The sequence below is a fragment of the Phaethon aethereus genome (assembly GCF_964289735.1).
Source record: "Phaethon aethereus genome assembly, chromosome: 1".
NCBI lineage: Eukaryota > Metazoa > Chordata > Aves > Phaethontiformes > Phaethontidae > Phaethon > Phaethon aethereus.
In genome coordinates, this window is record NC_138575.1 from 88,438,022 (window position 1) to 88,460,194 (window position 22,173).

The 22,173-nt window shown below is 42.6% G+C and overlaps 2 protein-coding genes across 3 annotated transcripts; one reads left to right on the plus strand and one right to left on the minus strand.

The window, feature by feature from the left end:
- Positions 1 to 2,455: 2,455 nt before the first annotated feature.
- On the minus strand, positions 2,456 to 12,407 carry FAM162A (family with sequence similarity 162 member A; the record flags this gene model as incomplete). Its single annotated transcript, XM_081996803.1, has 5 exons — positions 2,456 to 2,551; positions 4,315 to 4,423; positions 8,425 to 8,533; positions 11,202 to 11,323; positions 12,388 to 12,407. The coding sequence occupies 5 exons, from the start codon at positions 12,405 to 12,407 to the stop codon at positions 2,456 to 2,458; spliced, it is 456 nt and encodes a 151-aa protein (XP_081852929.1).
- A 382-nt stretch (positions 12,408 to 12,789) lies between these two features.
- MIX23 (mitochondrial matrix import factor 23) lies at positions 12,790 to 21,683 on the plus strand (the record flags this gene model as incomplete). Of its 2 annotated transcripts, XM_082012883.1 has the most annotated exons (5): positions 12,817 to 12,867; positions 13,732 to 13,857; positions 14,350 to 14,496; positions 17,939 to 17,998; positions 21,633 to 21,683. In XM_082012883.1, 5 exons carry the CDS (start codon positions 12,817 to 12,819, stop codon positions 21,681 to 21,683), a joined length of 435 nt encoding a protein of 144 aa, XP_081869009.1. The 2 variants fall into 2 exon arrangements, with proteins under 2 accessions (XP_081869010.1, XP_081869009.1); XM_082012884.1 differs by lacking the exon at positions 17,939 to 17,998 and having other exon boundaries at positions 12,790 to 12,867.
- Between the last annotated feature and the right edge of the window lie 490 nt (positions 21,684 to 22,173).

Consider the following 22,173-nt stretch of genomic DNA (forward strand, 5'->3'; position numbering starts at 1 on the left):
ATCATCTGCCACCTCCTATCAGGAAGTTCACAAACTAAATCTGTCAAACACATATGTCTCTTCTGTTTGTGGTGTCCTCTGCCAGTTAGCAGGCAGTCCAGGGAAGTAACGCGGTTTCAAACAGTCCTGACAGTCCCAATCTACATTTCCTTCTGAATGAACTGAAAGGAGGAGGAAAAATACTGGTCTCCAGTTGCTGCAGATTCTTCAGCATGAACAGAATGCGACTCTTCTGGGATGAATGCCAGAAACGGGACTGCTGGGAGTTGCTCTTTGCAGGTATTACTGGGTGTGCTGCTTCTAAAACTTGAGGCAGATGTTCTTCAAGTAAGTGGGCTAGTATCACGAAAGCACAGATGATGATTTAAAGGGGTAAAAATGCAAATAAATCCAAATGAAGTTTGGAAAAACGAGCTCAGCAGCAGAGAGCAGAAATGCCTGACTGACTTTCTCATCATGCGCCTGATATCTGTAAATCTGATAGCATAAGTTGAAGCTGTTGCTCAGTACTCCTCAAAATGTTCATCTTTGTTCCCTTAGCTTGGACATTCTCTCATCTCACTGCCAGCTCTGGTGGAAAAACCATTTGGTTTTTAGTGCACTACACCATTAGACCATTAGCGCAACACACTAATTCTCTGGAATGCCATTTCAGTATCCTCCCCTTTCTCTTTTTATCAAAGGCAGGCAGTTCTTTACAAAGAGTAATCCTTCACTTAAATGCAGCCAGAATACATTGGACCTTGAACAAGTAAGCAGACTTTCTAATAACTTACAATAATTTTTATTATATTAATGCAGGCGATACAATTATTCCTAACTCAGTGACTCTCCTAATAATTCTCTCTTACACAAAGAGGAATGTACAGAGTATTTTAGGCAGCCTGTAACAATATAGAATACATATAGCACTATTCTTCCTGAAGGGAGCTGAAATAGTCAGTGATAGTGGATGACTGCCCAGCAGAGGTATTTTGTTTGTACAAGTATGGATGTACAAGTGGAAACCTAATGGGCTGTCCTTTGCGTCCCAGTTATTTTCTTAAGTGATAACTGGCTGGATGGCCAGGCCCAGAGAGTTGTGGTGAATGGAGTTAAATCCAGTTGTTGGCCAGTCACAAGCGGTGTTCCCCAGGGCTCAGTATGGGGGCCAGTTCTGTTTAATGTCTATCAGTGATCTGGATGAGGGGATCAAGTGCTCCCTCACTAAGTTTGCAGATGACACCAAACTGGGCAGGAGTGTTGATCTGCTCGAGGGTAGGAGGGCTCTGCAGAGATCTGTACAGGCTGGATCGATGGGCTGAGATCAGTTGTATGAGGCCAAGTGCCAGGTCCTGCACTTAGGTCACAACAACCCCATGCAACGCTACAGGCTTGGGGAAGAGTGGCTGGAGAGCTGCCCAGCGGAAAAGGACCTGGGAGTGTTGGTTGATACCTGGCTGAATATGAGCCAGCAGTGTGCCCAGGTGGCCAAGGCGGCCAATAGCATCCTGGCTTGTATCAGAAACAGTGTGGCCAGCAGGACTAGGGAAGTGATGGTCCCCCTGTGTACTTGGCACTGGTGAGGCTGCACCATGAATACTGTGACTGATGAGCTGTGTTCAGTTTTGGGCCCCTCACTATAAAGAAGACATTGAGGTGCTGAAGCATGTCCAAAGAAGGGCAATGAAGCTGGTGAAGGGTCTAGAGAACAAGTCTTATGAGAAGCAGCTGAGGGAACTGGGGTTGTTTAGTCTGAAGAAAAGGAGGCTGAGGGGAGACCTTGTCGCTCTACAACTACCTGGAAGGAGGTTGTAGCGAGGTGGGTGTCAATCTCTTTTTCCCAAGTAGCAAGTGACAGGACAAAAGGGAATGCCCTCAAGTTGCACCAGCGAATGTTTAGATTGGATATTGGGAAAAATATCTTCACCAAAAGGGTTATCAAGCATTGGAACAGGCTGCCTACAGAAGTGGTTGAGTCACCATCCTTGGAGGTATTTAGAAGATGTGTAGATGTGGTGCTTAGGGACATGGTTTAGTGGTAGACTTGGCAGTGTTAGGTTAATGGTTGGACTCAATGATCTTAACTTAGGTTGGAAAAGCCAACTTTATTATAAGTAAGAGTATAAACCTTTGTAAAGGAGATTGGTACCATGAATGCAGGTACAGCTCCTGCAGTCTTTTAAAAGATCCTAGTCTTGTGCGTAGCACATGTGGGAAACAACTATTCTGTCTATCCAGTTTACTCACTTGCCCTGTGCCACTAAGGAAGAAGAGAGTTTGGAGGAAAGGGGAGGTTGTTAGGAAAAGAAAATAGGTATTTCTGGTTTTAATGGTTGCAGGATAATGTATTCATTCTTTCTTGAACATGACAGTACAGAACTAACATGCAGGAAAGATGTGACTATATCCTCCTTCCAATGCTGAAAAGGACTCGGGTTTTCTTGCCCAGTCCTTGGTCTCTTCGTTTCCTCCTCTAAGGTTTAGCAGATGTACTCTGAGTAGCTTCCTCCTTCCATTGAGCTTTCTTCTCCAAGTTCATGCTTGTAAGAGATTCATGCCTTTTTACAGCCTACAACATAATGACAAAGCAAGAGCAGAAAGTATCACCTAAAGGACCACCAAGATGAAACTTGAATCAATAGTTTACAAAGTATCTGGCCTATCCTTACCAAGGCACAGCTCTGTCAGCTTTTAATGGCAGGAAGGGAGATGGTTAAAATAAAATATCCAGAGACTTATTTTAGCGTAAACTCAGTTCTCGGGGAATAAATTAAACCCTTTTGTTAAGGCACTAGAAGATACATTCTGTGCTTCTGGTCAGTATTTAATACTAACCTCTCATCTTCAGAAGGCATGTACCTACTCGAAACAAATCAGAAGTTAAACATAATAGATTCCAGCTGCTGTGAAAACAAGGGTCCCAAAGCAACTGTCCTCTTTCCAGTGTTTGCATTCATACTACTCCAATGTAAGAAGAAAATGTTCTGGGAATTGTCAGTGTTTGATCTCTTCTGCTAAAGCCAGGGAAAAACCTTTCCAGTGTTTTGTTTCAGAGTGAGTGCTGCCTTCTTTTCATTTTGATAGGGGAATGCTGACAAGTAGAAACGTCACCTGACACTTCAGTAATTCACAGTGTTGGAGTTGAGACTATTACTAATTTTAAGGTTTCTCTAGAACACTTAGTAGTCTATAGAAACAAGATATGAACATTGTCATCAGAACTGCTTCAGAGAAAGGCAGCATACAAGTAACGTTCTACCCGTGTAGATGCTTTTAAGCTCGATGTTTTCTGCTTCCAGTCATCCTTAAAAGAATGTAGTGGACTGTGTTTCTGTTACCACTGTGCTTTTTATCAAAAGCAACATGACAATAAGCTGCACAGATGATATTCACATTCCTTGACTTTAAGACTAATGTGGCTGAGAGGCTTTAGCTTGGCTTCAGGACACAAAAAGCACTCCTTGCTTCTTTACAGAAATACCACAAAGTTAATAGTTCACCAACTATGTTAAAAACCACCTAAAATTAAGGCATGACTAACCTTTGCTGCACTTGGAATCTTAAACTTTACACTTACCCTCTTCATACAATGCAAATTAAATCATAGACCAAGTTTGCCATGTGCTGAACTTCTTCGGTAGTATCTTGCCAGATTCTATGCAAGTGAAGGATACTCAGCACATAGAGGACTTGAGAGCTTTTTTATAAAATAGGTTTTCAATTCCACAAACAATAATAATTTGGGAAAGGTTGTTCCATCCACACTAAAGGAAAACTATTTTCTAATGCAATTAAAGAGTACAGAACTATTATTGACCATGTCCTTGTTGTTTAAAGAGACTTCTGAGAATTCTGAAGTCTGTTTTGTGGAGAAACATACTAATTTGCTATTTCCGTTATATTGATTCTATGAGCGTTGCAGTGTGTAGAGTGGCATTTGTAATAGGTCCATAGAGTGATTTGTATGGACCCCATGGCCCAAGGAGCAAAAGGTGCTCTTTCCTTTCAAACTCCCTCAGCCCGTCACCAAAATTAAGGAGTTAAAACAGCGCAAGCTAAAACTAAGTACTGCACTGAGATAGACAGACTATTTTTTTTTTCCTTTTAAAGGAAGCATATGCAGTCTAACCATGACACCACACTTTTCTGACTTGGGAGTTAATCAATGAGAGTCATTTCTGGGGAACTAGGAGGACTTATTTTTAATTTTCACTCAGTGATAAAATTATAAAGAAAAAAACCAAAACAAAACAGTACTAACAATCCATAGGAGGATCTGAGGAGTTTATGTGATGATTGATTTCCATTCACCAGCCAGAAATCTGTGCTTACCTGCTTCCCTTTAATCACCATGACTATGCATCCCAATATTGTCAAGGCAATCATTACATAGCTGAACTTCACACGCAGTTTGGTCTTTGCTGCTCTGATTGTTTCAATCCTCAAGAAATAATAATAAAAGAACAGACTCATTATCAGAGACCCAAATAAATTATTTGGCCAATTGTTTGATTTCTCCTGGCATGCATCTATGTAATCTTGTATACTGCTAGCCATACCTGGCTCTTTTCACAAAAAGGCTTTACAAGGATGGGAAAGGCTGATCCCCAGCTACCTTGGGAGATTCATGGTCACAAAGGAGTTCCTCTCAAAGTTGGTAACAAACCCAACACTTTCAACTTTCAGTTATTTGTTAAGAGACAATACTGCCTTTCTAGACTACTTGACTGCAATGCAAAGGAGGAAAGCTGCAGTATTTAAATATGTACATTCACTATTGGGAGGACAGGAAAACGAGAGGGATGCTTTTACTTACATGATGTTTTTCTTAATGTTAGCTGCTTCTGCGCTCACTACTATGTTCTAGTATCTGCAAAGCCAGTGAGTACCCCGTCTATATTAGAACCACAGTGTATTTAACATTGTAAAACATGCATTTTCCCTCAATAGCAGAAGCACAGAAAAAAACATTTGTCAGCAGGAATAAAATACATAATGTTTAACAGTTGGGAGTTTCTTGAGCAGAGGGAAGCATTACCATAGCTTAGCAATTATTTCTGCCTGAACTTCATAATGGTTTCATTTCTGGTGCAGTCTGTTTTCCAGCAAGGCGGCTTCCTCTGCTACAGGATTTGATAATGCTATAGATGACACACACTGGCTGCTGAATGTAATACTCCTCAGAAATTCTAAATAGGACTGCGTAAAAGACCAGTGGTTACCAATTCCCTCCTTTTAGAGTAGTCTTCAGGTAATCTGTTTTCCTAAGAAATAAGGAAGCACTGAGGATTGGAAGCTTTCCAACATCAGCTTTGGACAGAAGATGCCTTTAAATCTTTTTTTTTTTATATTTTAGGGGCTTATCTAGCCACACCAGTAGCTATACCACTCCTTTGGGAAACTGTTGCCTAGTCTACTGTTATCTTTTAAAAAACAGAAATCTTTCACAAGAAGAGTATCAGTTATTAATGCCTTCCAGCTGTACATGTGATGAGTTCAGAAAGTCATTATTTTAAGCTGGGTTAAACTCTGAAGATCCTTCTACCCAAAGGACATCTCAGTTACAGCAAATTTAGTTTGTATTAGAGATACCAATGCAAGAAGGGCTAATGCAAATAATGCTTTTATAGAATCACGGAATCATAGAATGGTTGGGTTGGAAGGGACCTTTAAAGGTCATCTAGTCCAACCTCCCTGCAACGAGCAGGGACATCTTCAACTAGATCAGGTTGCTCAGAGCCCTGTCCAACCTGATCTTGAACACTTTGAAAGATGGGGCATCCACAACTTCTCTGGGCAACCTGGTCCAGTGTATCACCACCCTCATCGTAAAAAATTGCTTCCTTATATCCAGTCTAAACCTACCCTCTTTCAGTTTAAAACCATTACCCCTTGTCCTATTGCAACAGGCCCTGCTAAAAAGTCTGTCTCCATCTTTCTTATAAGCCCCCTTTAACTACTGGAAGGCTGCAAGAAGGTGTCCCTGGAGCTTTCTCTTCCCCAGGCTGAACAACCCCAACTCTCTCAGCCTGTCCCCATAGGAGAGGGGTTCCATCCCTCTGATCATTTTTGGGGCCCTCCCCTGGACCCGCTTCAACAGGTCCATGTCTCTCCTGTGCTGAGGGCTCCAGAGCTGGGTGCAGGACTCAGGTGGGGTCTCACCAGAGCGGAGCAAAGGGGCAGAGTCACCTGCCTCAACCTGCTGGCCATGCTTCTTTTGGCACGGCCCAGGCTACAGTTGGCCTTCTGGGCTCTGAGCGCACATTGCCAGCTCATGTCCAGCTTTTCCTCCACCAGGACCCCCAAGTCCCCCTCGGCAGGGCTGCTCTTGATCCCTTCATCCCCCAGCCTGTATTGATACCGGAGGCTGCCCCGACCCAGGTGCAGGACCCTGCACTTGGCCTTGTTGATATGCTTTCCACAATAACGAAAGATCTATACCCTATATATTTAACTCTCTTTGTAGAATTTAGAGCAGTTGACTCCCTTCTCAAGGAGATGTAATAGTTTCACTGATTAAGTTTGGCATATTGTAAAGTTATAGATGACTAGAAAAGCATCAGCATCATGTGATGAAACAATAAATGCAAACTAGGTAATTATACCCCAAAACTAACAAGGATAGTGGATTTAATGGAACTGGGAAATTATCACTGTACATCAACATGACTGAATATGGAATCTTTTACCACATTTTGACCCTTATACTTGGAGGAAAAAAGGTAACAAAGGATCCATGATAGTATAACATGATAAATCACATAGGACCTGAGAACTGAAGAGAGGTTTGGTCTTGATTTTTTAGAGGAGGGCAAAAGTGATTTGATCACTGCTTCAGGGTATAGATCTGAGTACAAGATTTCTGATCGTAGGGAACATGTCCATCTACCATGAAAATAACAGTTAAATCTAGCTTCCAGGTTATTTGTTTTTGCTAATAATCTGCGATGAACTTGGGCACAGGCTGCAATTAAGCTGAAATGCACAGAAATAGGATTTTAAAACTTTATTTAGTTAATTTTTGAAGTACCTTGGATGTTTTAGAACATACAAGACGAAGAGGTAGTTATCTGAACACAATTTGCTTTTTAAATCAATTCAGTGGCTAAGATTAACATTTGTTTAATAAATGAGTTACTTCTGATCACCACATCTTGCAGGATTACTGAGTTCTATCACAAGCCCTTACAACACACTCTTAATTCAGGTTAGGACAGGAAAACCAGCTTTTGTGCTTTTATAGTCCTCAATTGTCTTCTCAGCTTTGGATGAACTGTTTGCCTCAATAAAACAAGAATTCCCTATACACTTGTAAAAATGGTCAGCTTTTATCAGAAGTTGGTTTGCCCTTTCAATAAACCATTGAAATGACTTCACTCACTCTGCTAAGTCTGTTTTCTTAAAAACACTTGTAATAAGTGTTTGGTATGCAAAAATATATGAACTGACATAATTTAATAACTTGTAATAATTTATGCATTTATGTATTTCAAATGTAATTTTAGGAAAAATGATTCAATACAGAAGTGAAGAATTCATTTTTAACAATATTTATCCACTGTGATACATTTCGAAAAAACTGATAGATACATGGGTGGATTTTCAATTCCCATGCTGTGCATGCAAACAAATAGAATATCTTTAGAGGGCATCTACATAGTTTGCTTACCCAAGTAGTACAGGATTTACTGTATCTTTTAAATTTAAATAAATATATATATTTAAAAGCATTACAAGCATATTTTAAAAGATAACTGTACTACCACCAGCAATGTTTTTTAAACTAATAATTGCCTTTTGTTGTTGTTGTTGTTAAATTTGACCTTCATTTTAGATAGGCAAACTAGAAAATCCAGTTTTATTTTCTACTTTTTACACAGGGCAAAGCACTGACATTTGGACTCCACCAGCAACAGGGAACTTTTGACTATATGTGTATTTTTGTTACAGAGCGTTCCCACTGTTTGTTAGTTTAAATCCCAAGAGTAAAGAAAGTTGGCCCATGCCCTCCAGACATTCATTAATAAATATTTTAAATGAGTTTCAGTTATTTTTTTATAGCTGTATCATGAAAGTTTCACACAATAGGAGATAGACATATGAAGAAAAACACTAGAAAAAGCTCACACTAATATTTGCAAAAGCTTTTTTGATTGGGAGAGAAGAGTAAAAATTAACTGATTTGTGATGTTTTTCTAATGAAAAAACTGATTAAGATGCTGCTCATCTCTTCAGAAAAAAATCAAAAGGTATGTATTACCTCAGCAATACAGAATTGCTCAGGTCATCTCATCTACAAGACAATACACTGCTGTGTTTGGTGTAAGATTTGTCAGCTGTGAAAACCCATCCCATTTAAGAAAAGTTATTCTGGAGTTGTATTCAAGTAACTTATTCCTGCACAGACCATGCCTCTTTTACAGCTTCAAAACTGGCACTTACGAGACAGTCTCTGGTATATCCTCTGTTTTTTTGAAATGGCCTGCCCACAACAGAAATCTTTTCTCCCAGTCTGTAGGCTTGTGTCCAGGCACCCTTAGAGGAGACTGACCTAAAAAACCCAAACAAACACAAAACACACAAACAAAACCCAAAAAAACACTAAAAACAACAGTCAAGAGAAGATGAGTTGCTACAGCTGTAATGAAACCAATTAGGGTAAGCAATGCAGAACTTTAAGTATGATTGCTAGAGTTGGTTAGGGAACAAAAAGTGTATCACAGTCAGATTAACAAACCTGTAAATATGGATTAAATGAGGCCATGTAAGGAAAGCCAAATCTTGCCCAAGATCTCTATATAAGTAGCTCTAAATTTGCAGAACCTGCTCCAACATCTAAGCTTCCTAAGATGCTATATTATAGTTTTCCTATTGCATTTAAATTAGTTAAAAATAAATCAAATGGAACTGCTACAGAAAAGCCAATACATGACACCATTGCGCCACAGAACGTTAACTTTTTCAGGGAGTATAAGATTTTATCTTGTCTGGAGGTTTAAACAGATGACCATAGGCAAAGATTAGACCCTTATTCAGCTCAGTCTTTCAAACTCCATATAAAAAAATGTTCAGAACATAATACAGGAAGGTTTCCGTACATAACATACCATTAAAATCTAGCAAAGTGCAAAGATAGACAGCTTTCCCACCCACCACCTCCTTTTGAAAAAAAAAAACAAACCTACAATAAAACCATAACACCAACCCAACAATGGGAAGTATCCTCTATGGCTGTGTGCTGCCTCATGGATTCATGAATTATCTAGGAAGCAGGGTGGATAGACAGTTTGCTGACAACACTATTCAGAAACATAAAGAAGAGGGCTAAGCGTGAGGAGCCACAGGGCTTCAGAATCCTGAGTCAACGAGATGGCCAGTGAAACCCCATGTATATGAACAGGAAGCAATTCCAGTTCCCATCCAGAAGACAGCTCTAACCTAACCATTACTGCCGAGGAGTAAGTCCTCGGGGTTTCACAGAGCTTTTGGCAAAATGTTCAGTAATAGTCTGAAACAGCATTACTGGCAATGTCTAGGAACACTGACCAACACGAAAGAATCATTATGCCATTGTTTAAAACTGTGACTCCAGCATTTTGAAAAGCATGTGAAATACTGATCTCTCATCTCAGAAACAGCTGAAATAGAACAGGTACAGAGAAAATTGGTAAGGATGACCACAGGTATGGAATGGCCACCATGTAAGAAACAGTATCATAGACTGAGACCTTTGGCCTGGAAAAGCAGTAATTGAAGCTCCCTCCAGCACAACAGAAGGCACCAGAATCGTGACATTGGGAGTGTGGGTTACAATGAACACATCCTGTTTTGGAAGGGGTACTGAATCAAGGAACATCGGATCGAAAATAGCACACACTAGTTTCAAAAACAAGACTGTACTTGTTTTCTCACAGCATGGTTCAGCTGAGGCATTCCTTCCCCAGGGAATGTGAATACTAAAAATACATCCAGCTTCAAGAGAAAATTGGGCAAATTTATGAAAGAAAAATCCAGTGAGGACCATTAAACACAAAGATGCCACCTCTGGGACAGCAGTCTAGGGGAGAAACACTATGTTTGCCCTGTTTCTGTACTCTTCCTTATATCCTTGCTATTGGCCACCATTCTTATTAGTCCCCACAAAAATGTAAGGAACCTCCTTTACTGGCCACTACTGGAGACATGACACTGTTAAGGAGACCTTTGGACTTACCCAGTACAGCTGCATTATGTTTTTAACACAGAATTATGCAAAATGGAGTTCAACTATCTCCAACGGGGAAAAGGATCCTCACTTACAAGTTGGCAGGGCTCATCGAGAGGGCTTTAAACTAGATTCAAAGTGGGAAGGGGATAAAACAAGAGGAAATGGCCTCAAGTTGTGCCAGGGGAGGTTTAGATTGGCTATTAGGAAAAATTTCTTCACTGAGAGAGTGGTCAAGCATTGGAACAGGCTGCCCAGGGAAGTGGTGGAGTCGCCATCTCTGGAAGTGTTCAAAAAACATGGCACTTTGGGACATAGTTTAGTGGGCATGGTGGTATTGGGTTGACGGTTGGACTTGATGTCCTTAAAGATCTTTCCCAACCTTAATGACTCTATGATTCTATTCTATGAAAATGCTTCACATCTGTATGCTCCTTGTAGCTAGTATCAGTAGGCCAAGAATGTGTTATACAGGAAGTCTCATTAGAGCATCATAATCATCCTATACATAGTGAAAAAATGTTTCATGGCCTGAGCTTTACCTGACCAACTCCACGCTTAAACATGAAGTAATCAATCAGACTGACTCGCTCCTGCTGAGCATGTTCAATTTTGTGAAGAGCTGAAGCTGGCTGTACTACTAAAAACTGCAAAAGTATTTTAGCTCGTATGATGTTCTTCAACATCAATAGTTTACATCGGGGTTGAACAGTCAGTTCTAGAGTTCAGCTGAAGAGCATCAACATACGTCAGATAAGATACTAGCGACCTGCTACAAAGTGAAAGCTGTGTTATTGTCACAAGAAGAAATATTGCCCCCTGGCTTTCTTGAGAATCAAGATCTTACTGCTAACTTTAATAGTCAGTTTTTCAGTCTAAGGATCAGAATTCCCTCTCTCAAAATCAGAGATATCAGCATCTTTGTCAGCCAAATTCCTGTTCAGGTGATTGCAGCCTGGTTATCTAAAAATTTCACAGCATGAAATGTAGCATGATCTTTATCAGAAACTCTTACTTCTTGACCGAAGTTGACTTTCTTCCTGGGGTTTAATGCAAAGCCTTCTGCTTATCTTCAGATCCACTCCTTCAGTCATCCTCAGAATTGAGGGAATATTTCTTCCCAGCAGTTTAACAGCCCTATCTGGAAGAGAAAGCAGAGGAAGGAAAGGGGCCAAATCTAACTCAGAACAGTGGAAAGTGAGAATGTTACCTTTTAAATTGAGGTGTTCGGGTTTTTTTAAACACAAGATAAAAATGAAAGAAAAAAAATAGATACAAATCTAATATTATGCAAGAAACACCAGATTTAGGTTGTAATAAAGCCTATCAGAGAAATTAAAGTTTGTTTATAAGCTATGATTTGAGCTTGCCCATAAACCTTACTTAGAAAAATGGGAATGTAAGATTATGGCATCCATGCAATTTCTAAAACATGATGCACATCACAATTTCAAGGAACCTATTCATATGCTTCAGATACACTTTGTACAGTGCTATTTCAAGGACCGCATTCTACCAATCCTGTCACATCCCAAAAGCAAGCCTTGACTTTACAGAGTCAAGAAAAAAACCAGAATCTTGCCATACTGAGATACCTACTTTGTCATGTATTAGAAAAGGACATGGCACCTTATGAAAAAATTCTGGGGGGAAAAAAAAACTTCAAAAGGCAAAAGGGCACTTTTCAAAATACAAATTGAATTTTTTTTTCTTCTTTATGTGAGCTGAAAATGCCTCTCCTATGAGAAACAGTTGCCCTTTATTTTCTAGGCATAATACATTCCAGCTCTGAAAAAAAATAAATTCACATTTATAGGCGACCACCCCCAACGAAACCAGACCCTTTTGAAGGTCTTCAGAGAAGGAAAAAAAGGCACAAACCGGTTCCTTTAATTTATTTTTTCTTTTTTTTTTTTTTTTTTTTTGAGTTAGCTTGGCGGCCGCCAGGCTTCGCGCGTTAATGCCCGGCAGACGCCGACGCTTCACCCCCCGCCGCCCGGCCCGCAGCTGGGCCGGGACCTCCCGGGGGAGCCCCGCTCCGTATTCCCCAGCGCACGGGGCCCGGCGCCTCCGGTGGCCCGCCGGGCCGCCTCGAGGCTGACACCGCCGCTTCGCCCGCCGCGTTACGGGGGACAGGGAGGGCGGGGATCCCCCAACCGGCGGGGATCAGTCAGCCCCCACCCCGGCCCCGGAGCAGTCACTCACCGGCGCGGCCCCACATGGCGCGGCCTCCCGCCCCGGCGGCGCTGCCCGGGCCCTGCCCGGCGCCCCTCAATGTCACCGAGGCGCCGGCGCCGCGCCCCGCCCCGGCCCAGGGATTGGAGAGCCGCGGCGGAACGCGCGGGCCCCGCGCCGAGGCTGGGACCAGGACCGCCGCGCTGCCGCCCGGAGCGGCCTCTTGTGGGGGGGCCGCCGGAGCACACACACCGCTCCCCCGCCCCCCGCCCCCCGCAGCTGGAAGCGGCGCACGTGCCCCACGCCACCGGGACACCAGTGCGGAATCCCGGCCCGCGGGCCGCTCCACCAGGGGCTGCCCCCGGGCAGGGCCCGCCTCGCCCCGCCTACCGCCCCGCGCGTCATCCCGCCTCTCCTCTGGATTGGCCATCGCTGGGGCCCTCGGCCTTTCCAGTATGGCGGCGCCCAGCGGAGCGGCGAGTTGTGAGGACTTCGCCGAGTTCCAGGTAACCTGCATGGGGCGGGAGCGGGGAGCGCTCCTGCCGCCTCCCCATGCCGGCGCCTGGCGCGCTCCCGCCGTCCCCTGGCAACGCTGCCCGGCCCCAAGGGAGCGCGCGCCCCGGGAGGGGGGGCGGCGAGGTCACCCCTCCCCGCAACGGTCGGGATGCGGCGGTGGCGATGGAGCGGGGGCAGGGTCCGGCCTTCCCCGCACCTCCAGGGGCGGGAGCGCGGCGCTCTCTGGTAGGGAGCGGGACCCCACGAGGTGGGAGCCCCCGTGGGCGGTGTGAGCTCCGTGGGCGCCTTCACGTTGTTTAATGGAGCGTGAAGTACCACGCGTATCTTCAGCGGGGTGCAGAGGGTCCGAGTCGGCGGAGGTGGTGGTAACCAGCGCGTTTTTTAAACATCTTGCCCCAAAAAAGGTGGTGTGTATTTCTTTTTTTCATTCGAAGTTTGCTCTTTTTTGGTGCAGGTTGTGCCCGGTTTCCCGCCTGGAAGCGTTAACGGGCGGGGATGGGGCCTCGTGCAGCTGCTCTCCGGCCTGTCGGTAGCGCGGGCGGGTTTCCTGAACGAACCAGGGCGGGCAGGGCCCGGCTTGCTGGGACGGGCAGTGTTGGGGGGGGTCTGGGGGTTGTTGGTCACTCCGCACTGACTAGTTCTCGCCCCTGCTCTGGCCTTTGCTGCTGAGGAACTAGTTGGTTTGCACCACATACTGGTGTATGTGCATAATGTTTGTTTGGTGCGGGTTTTTTTGCTGTTTGTAAGCAGTCTACTTAATTTGCTATTAAAAGAGTTAATCATGCAAGTTTTTTTGTGGTAGGCTTTTCTCAGACATATAAGCAAAACTTACTTTTTTTTTTTTTTAAATACAGGAGTTGCTCAGGGTGATGAGGACGATTGATGATAGAATCGTCCACGAATTAAACACTACAATTCCAACAGCTTCCTTTGTGGGGAAGATTGATGCCGGCCAGACGTGTAAAGAGCTGTACCAGTCTGTGAGTGTGCACTCCTTCGACTTTCTACTCACTTCCTGATGTTTTGTTATGTGCAGTGGCCAGTAAGGCATTCTCAGTTTCTAAAGAAACCACTGCCTTGATATATTGTGCTTTATGTATCCGTAACTGGCACGCTCAAATTCTATACACATCTAACCCATGTGCATGTAACAGCTACTTCAGTTTAAAACCATGCGGGGAGCTTACTTGTTCTGCAATACCGATCCTTCGAGGTGCACTTCAGGCTTCAGTGGGTGGTGTTAGCCCAGTCCACTTCTTTCTTTTAAAAGTGGATGCTACTTTGGCAAGTCTCCTGCTCATGTGTATTTTTGACTTTTGATCAAGTTGGTGGCTGCTGCTCGAAGCAGTGTCACTTCCAACACAAGGAATTTCTATAGCAATACCTTGACTTTAGAAAGTCTCTGTTTCAACTTGTAACTTGGATGTTTTTATTCTCGGTTGAGTTGTGACTTTCTTTCTCTGCCCACTTAGCTGATGGATGCTCACACCAGCAGAGAGAGAATCATCAAAAACTGCATTGCTCAAACTTCCAGTGTAGTGAAAACTCTCAGAGAAGAGAGGGAAAAGGCCCAGGATGACGTAGCATTATTAAAACAACTCAGGAAAGAGCAGACAAAGGTGAGTGTTGGAGCTTTTTAGAGATCACTCAGGGAGGAAGAAGAGGGTATTTTTCCCAAACAGAAAGACCAGTGTGCTGGAGAGAACCTGAAGTGTATCCTGACTCAGGCACTCAGACTCACACTCAGGAACTCTGAGGTTCCTGTTGGCTGGGTCTGTGAGAACCATTTCCCCTAGCCCTCAAGACAGAGCTGCTGTTATCCTGCAAGTGGAGCATTGTCTGAGATCCTGTTACACAAATGCCATAGAAAAATGTGTACTTCCCCATGGTGGTCTCTAACCTTCACTGACCAACACCACTTCGCATAGAACTTACCTGGGGCTTGCTTAGTCCTTTCAAAATGCCTGAAGGTTCGTTTTGCCTTTTTGAGGTCTTGTAAAACTCGTATGTCTGCGAACGGCAAGTATGGGTGCCAAGATGCAAAGACCAGAAGATAATGGAACATGACTGTTGTGTATCTCTCTTGCACCACACAGTTACGCAGCCTTAAAGCTGTCCCTTTTCATCATCACCCTGAGTCGCATCGTTCTTACTCTGTGTGTTAACTGGAGTTTGTATCTTCTACAAGGAGCTGCTAGGCAAACTTGAATTCCACTTGTACTAAACAACAAAGAAATTGGTTTTCTTGGGTTAATTTTTTGAGTACCTTGCAATGGTGTAAGACTTCTGGGTTTGCATAAGGAATTTTAATGTGCAAATGCCCTCTCAACCTTCTGGCCTCTGGATGGAAAGTGTACTTCACCAGGGGTGGACAGAGGTGATCTAGATGGAGTATCAGAAGTGGAGAAGGGAACACCACTGAAGTTCTTGCCCCCATTCCAGGGCCCCCTTTGTGGGGGAAAGGGGTACTGCATTGTGTAGCTCTAGGAGTGCAGATTAGCAGGGATGTGAACTGTTCCATTGTTTTCTCTTCCAGACCTGCTCCGTATGGTTCGTGTTCACTTTCCATTTTTTTACACACCATATGCTGCAGCACATACCAAATAAGACTGCTTGCTTATTGCTTTTTTTGCATACACTGGCTAGGTGTGTCTGTTGTGCTCAGCAGTTTAATGAGTCTTCCTCTGCTGAGGACTGTCTTAACCAGGGTTTCTAAACCGGTGCCTTTAAGTTTCCAATGTAACGGTGAGTTCTTCTTATAACAGCCAGACATCCCACTTATATATATGTATGGCCCTACATCCTGGGTGTGGCTTTCTCTGCTGCAATACTGTAAGACTTGAAGAGATCGGTCTTGAAATTTTGCTTTTGTGGTGCTGAACTTCCTCAAAATCCACTTGCCTCCATAGTTCCAAGAGAAGCCTGTTGTAGTCCGTGTTTCAAAGAGCAGTTGAATGATGATCCAGTTGTAGTTTGAAGGGCTCCTGAGGAGGTGATTTGAACTCAAGCATCTGATTTTTCCCAGGCATTGAGTGAACTGTTTGTTCATGTGCTTTTCAAAGAAGTGCTCTGTTGTGAGCTCAGATTTAAAGAACCAGGTGGCAGGTGAGTGGTTTTATTCTTAAAGCCTCACTTACGGAATTGCTAACAAGCATCCATATTAGTTTGCAAAACTAGAATGGTAGCTTAGTATTGTCTACAAATTTTGTTTGCAGAGCCAACTCTTTAAATCGTTTAGTTATGGAGCCCAAAATGTATCACTGAAATCACTAGGAGGATTACAATCATAATGTTTAATAATTGGAGGTGATTGCAAATGTTAAAAGCAATCAATGATTTGGAAACATCCCAGAAATCTTTTGATGAGATGACCTCAAATTTGCACTTGTACTTCATGAGATACAGCCGCCCCTCACTTTTTTCTTCTTTTTTGGCTCTCTGTGAGAGTTGTGTTTTTTCTACAACTCAAATAAGCTATCTTGGCAGAACACATCCTATGTTTAAGATTATGCATTTCAAATGTATATTCACTGGGTTGCAATACAGATCAGTTTTCTCCTGTTACTTGTGTTTCTCTCATCCTCCTAATAGTGCAAATTGGAGGACTTTATACAAAATTATTACTTCTGCGTCATTGATTAAGAAAACTTGGAGTAGTATCAGTCTAGCAGCCAATTGTTTTAATCCACTTATATTAAAACATCATTTGATTATTGTATTAATTTGTTATTGTCTTAGTTTTCTTGAATGAAGTGTCATAAAATATCCAACCAAATAAATTCTGGGAATCCAAAACATACAGCATAATGATTATTAGCTTTATCAAACGAAATAGTAACATTTGTTAAAATGTCAGAGTGTGTTTTAAAAAATACAACAACAAAATCCCCTGTATAGCCATGTTGACTGACCCTCTATTGCCGTTCAGGTCTGCAACCCTTAAGGAAAAGGCTAAAATAGTAGTTTTCCTTAGGCTTGGTGTCAAAGGCAATTCATGTGACAGTCCAGATGACCATAAACGTATTCACATCCTCCAGCAGAAGAACCTTTCTTTGAACTGCTAGAGATCTTCTGAGTGGTTATTTTATAGAGACTAATCCTGGTCATCTAGTCATTCTGTGGATGCTGGATTGTTATTTCAAATGGTTTGAAGTCCTGCTAAAAGTCCATCCAACATCTGTATTAGCTGTGTCTGGACATCTTACTTAGAGGGTTTTTGATGGGATTGCTGTCTTGGCTTGCACCTGTTCACCAATTCTCTAATTGGAACCTTTTATTTAAAATGGATAAACTCTGATTCTGAATCTGTTGTGTTAAAGACTCCAACAAAACTACATCCTAAATGTAGGCAAAAATGAGTGCTCAAGAACTGCATATTGTGATAGTTCTTGCCAGAGCTTTTGTGTCTGTGTAAACCTGATTTGTCCTACTGTGATCACATAACATATTAACTGGTTCAGATAGCATGAACATATGTGATCTGTTCTTGTAGACAGATCTTTTTTGGTCAGTGCACATAGTAGATGGCAAAGGAGGTGGAGAGGATCTCCTTTTGATCTTAATTCTAAATCCAGAATTTGAGATCTGTGTTCAGTCTTAGCTTTACTGCCAGGTCCCTATATGACTCCACTAATGCATGTGTGGAAGAATGATAACTCAAAGCTGCAGAGCTAATGGACTTTCCTTGTGCCGAGTGCTTGAATTAGGTGTAGTTGTTTTTGGCTCTCTGAAGCCATTGACATTAATCAGTTAATTGCTAGCAAATCTTGATGGGCAATATTTAAGAATGGAGCATTAGTAATCAGGAGCTACTTCTGCCAGGCTTGCATTATGAGTCTGCCTTCACTGTGCCCTTGCAGACTTCAGTCTGCCCCGAGTATTGGCTGAATGAAAGGACTGGTTTTCAGGATGATTACGCATCATGCCCTTCAGCTTGCATCGTCGCAGGGGACATACACCTGTTACTGGGGTTGTAATCCAGACAGTTGCAATGGTAGTAAACACTGAAGGCTGCAGGGAGGCCTGTTTGACAATAACCTCTTTATCTGTTATTTTCTGCAGTTGAAATTGATGCAGTCGGAGCTGAATGTTGAAGAAGTGGTAAACGACAGAAGCTGGAAGGTACTCAGTCATTTAAAATAGTGATGATGTTCTGTCCCAACAGACAGTCCTGCACTGGTAGTGTGGGACTGGTGCCGTATGAGGCAGGCTAATTAGGAATAGCTGAGGGCAGTGGTAGGAGAAATATTTCAGGTCAGTCACTTTCCTGGTTCTGGATACAGAGATCAAAGCTTTTTCAGTTGCACCACAAAGGAAAGAAAAGCATTTGATTTAGGAGGGAGGAAAGACTGCAGGAGTACTCCCTGTGTAAATCCCTTTCTCTGCCTTGCCCAGTGGCAAGGACTTTGTAGATTTCTCTCTGGTGGCCTGTCTGAAAAGCTTTGCTGGGCCTCTAACAGTGTCAGACACATGAGTCTTTCAAATTTGGCTGTGTTTGGTGCTGATCACCCTTCTGAGCAGAGGCCAGAGGAGGGTGGGGCTGTAGAAGTTGAACTTTTTCCTGATGGAGCTTCTGCAGGCCCAGGCTGATACTCCCTGGTGCAAAGGGCAGGCTTGCCATTGCTCCCCCATGTCAACAGAAGGGGCAGATCACTCTCTGGATTGATGGCCCCAGACATTGTCTTCTTATAAAGTGACCTTAACACTAAGCTTAAATTCTGAGATGACTGTATTCTGTCACTGCAGCTTGTTTCACGTCTAGCATCCTTTTCTCATTTGTTGTAGCTTTTCAGAGATTTCAATAGTGTATGGAGAACCTCTTTCGTCTCTAAATGCAAAAAAGATTTTTGCAAATAGCTAGTACTAGCTGCAGCTCCCTTTTTAATCGCTACTTCAGGATTTTAGTCCTCTAGATTGCATCAGCATAAATGCAATACAGCTTGTGTATTCTCGGAGGTCTGGTCACCACAATACAGCTCAATGCAGACTGATTAGATAGATAAGCATCGACATGGTTTTCCAGGTATGCTTTGCTGTCAGTACTGCCTCTGTACTGTGTTGAAAAAGCTAATCATGCCCCTAAGCTTAATTAATTTAAAGCCAGCTCAGATATGACTAAGCAACAGCACAGCCTTAACAACATGCTGTGGGCTACCAGTGGCAAACATTTTATGGCAACTCTGCTGTCAGTTTTATTTAAAAGGGGTAGGGGGAAGACATGCCCCACACTGTCTCCATTCTGAAGCCCAGAGTTGGCACCGAAGTTAGCGCTTATGCCAGTGATTTCCTGTAACTGTGTTAAGGTTTTGTCAGTGACAAATTTTTCCTGAAGATGGAGAACATTTAATTTATAAATAGTGAGGTATGCATGGTGCAGGGATATCTTAGCCTGCTAGTGTTTAAAGTAGGGCTTGAAGAGAAAAGTATTTCTGGGGTTTATCTCCAGCTCTGCTATTGTCTTTGTCTGAATATAGGCATAAATGACTCATTTGGCTTGCCAGTAAAAATATGTTGCTGAAGGAATTATCCTGGTCATAGTTGTGGACCGAGCGCAATTTGTTACGTGGAAGTGCTTGTTGGTTTGCAGGTGAAGACCTCCACTCTTTTTTTACTGTTGCAAACTTTTAGTTGGAAAGTTACACTTACGTATTTACATTAGCCCTAATGAACTAAAAACTTATTGGAAAAATCTGATTAGGAAACAGAAAGTTATTTTCAAACACTTACTCTGGGTAGCTGTAGCAATAGTGGCATACAGGAAGATGCTGCTTTATAGAAATGCATGCGGCGGAATTCTGTTTGGCCGATACCAAACAAGGAATAGACTTCCAAAACAAAGACACTTGCATTAGTCTCTGTACAGCACCTCCACACTGGCGTTTATTGTTAAAGTGCTTTGTATTAATACGTAAAAGACAGCAAAATCAAACTTCTGCATAGTAACATGAATGTTAAGATTTCTCAGGCACTGTTTTTCCTGTCTGAAAAATGAGAACAGCACTCCACAGGTAGACCAGTGGAGTTGGTTGGCCTGAGTAACACACTGAGATTTGTGGACCAGTGATCCTAACAGCAGGAGGCAGTGTTAGTAAGATTGCAGTATTGATCTTCCTTCCATAGGACACAGAGGTACTGTTAAAGATGCTTTAAAAGTTTGCATAATGGCAAGCTGGAAGCTGTCATTTTTTTGATGTGTGTTTTGACGCAAGAGACCCTTACAGTGTTTCAGAGTGTGTTTCCAGTACCCTTTAAGACATCTATGCCCTTAAAATGTCTTTGACAGACAACGGACAAAGATGGTGCAATTTACTAAGTATTAAAATGCTTCTGAATGGGAACCTTTGCGGCTTTTAATTTCTACAGTTTCCTTCCATCACTTACCTGATCTCAGACCTTTACATACTCTTAACTCTTCCAGAGATGTTCATTGCATGTGGTAATGTAGTGGGGACAGGCTATCTGTGTGTGTGTGAAAGAAACTATGTCACAACTTTTGTTTTCTGCAATATGAAACAGTTTCTAAGACACGTCTGTATGTTACAGTAAATTAATTCTGAAAATAAGTTGAAAATTACTCAAAAATTGTTAAGAATCAATGCTAAAACTAATGCATGCTGCAAACTTCACTTTTGCTGAAGTTGCTGTGGGTTTTGAACTCCAAATAAGGAGATCAGCTGTAGAAGTAGAAGATTCTAGGAAGATACAGTTTAAAATAACGTATTTATATAAAAGTGACGGATAACTTCCCTCAAATTACAAGACCACTCACTTTGCATGTGAAGCCTATGGGAGAGTTCATGAAACCTGACATCCTGAAGGTCACAGGCATGTGGATCTGAAAAGCCTCTGGACAGCTTGGGAAAATGTGCTCTTGCAGGAGTGCTGGTGGGGGAATTAATAATCGCCAGTGCCTCAACTTGGTGCTAGGTGGTGCTCGTGTTGCTTTTCAGGACGTGCGCCGGACAAAATTTGGAGCCAAAACTATAAATAACTAAATTGCTTGTAAAGAGCACCTGTAACTTTGGTGTGAGCCTATGTGTTGTGCTTTTGATTCAGACTGCCTTACTCTAAATAGTTACATTTATTGGCCCTCCTTAGGGTAAGCAGTCTGCTTGACAAGGCCTGCAGTTCAAGCTAAATTAACATGATCTTCAGTCTCTAGTTCTGTGTGCTAAATTTTACCCAGAGAAGGTGCCAGAGGTGAGTGAGGCTAGGGTAGTGTGCCCTTTGCAATAGATGCCCTTAGCATCAGCACCGGCAGTCAGATAGCTAGAAGTGTGAACGTGGCTTCCAAGAGCCTTTGCACCTCTTTGCACCTGTAAAATGAGTTTGCTCAGGAAAGAGCAAGAATACAGTTTCCAAATTTGAATGCCACATTGAACTTAACAGAATGCAGCTGGTCAGGAGCCTTCCACTGATAACTTCTCTTCCTATTAAAACAAACAAACAAAAGGCATCATCATCTTTGAGGATAACAGACTACCAGGATTACAAGCCTGCCCTTATCTGAGGGACAACACTTTTAGTGCTGTTGCAGTGCCCCAGCACCAGGCTGCAAACTTTGGATTCACTAAAGCCAGGAGAGAAGGTGAATGGAGACAGATGCCTTGGTAAGTACCATTTATTGGTACAGCAGGGCTGGGAAGCTTGAGATGGGTGCTACACGAAGAGATAGTTGCCTGAACTAGCTCTGAAGTTCTGATCATCTCCTGGATGAGGGCTGATTTGCTTTTTCTCTTCTGTTTTGGTGTCTCAGGTATTTAATGAGCGTTGCCGAATTCACTACAAGCCTCCGAAGAGTCAATGATGTGGAGTATTTCCCCCAAGATGGTCCATAACCATGAAAGCCAAACTGGAAAGAGACCTTGGGTGAGCTGTATTGGGACCCTCCAGAACCAGTAGAACCCAGTCTTGTTTTGTTTTGGACCTATTTAGTTTAAATCTCAAGGTTGAAATGATTCTTCTGTAATTAAGAGAAAACAACTCATCTTTTGTACAAAATATGTGAACAAATGAGTTTTATAGTATTAAAATAATTTTCAATTGAATGTGAAACTGGCATCTTTCTTGAACTTCTACAGCTTCAGCAATCCCAGAGGGGAAGAAACAGTAGAAACCAGCTCTGAGCAGGGAGGACAGGACTCTCCCTGAACTGGTGCTTGTTAAACTATTGGTGAATGTGGTGTGTTTGTGCAAATAATCTACTAAAATCTGAAAGTAAAAATTGCAGAATGATCAGCAAGCGTAAGTTCAGCATCCCTGAAAGTAAGAAGCTACCAGCATTGTTCTGAACTACT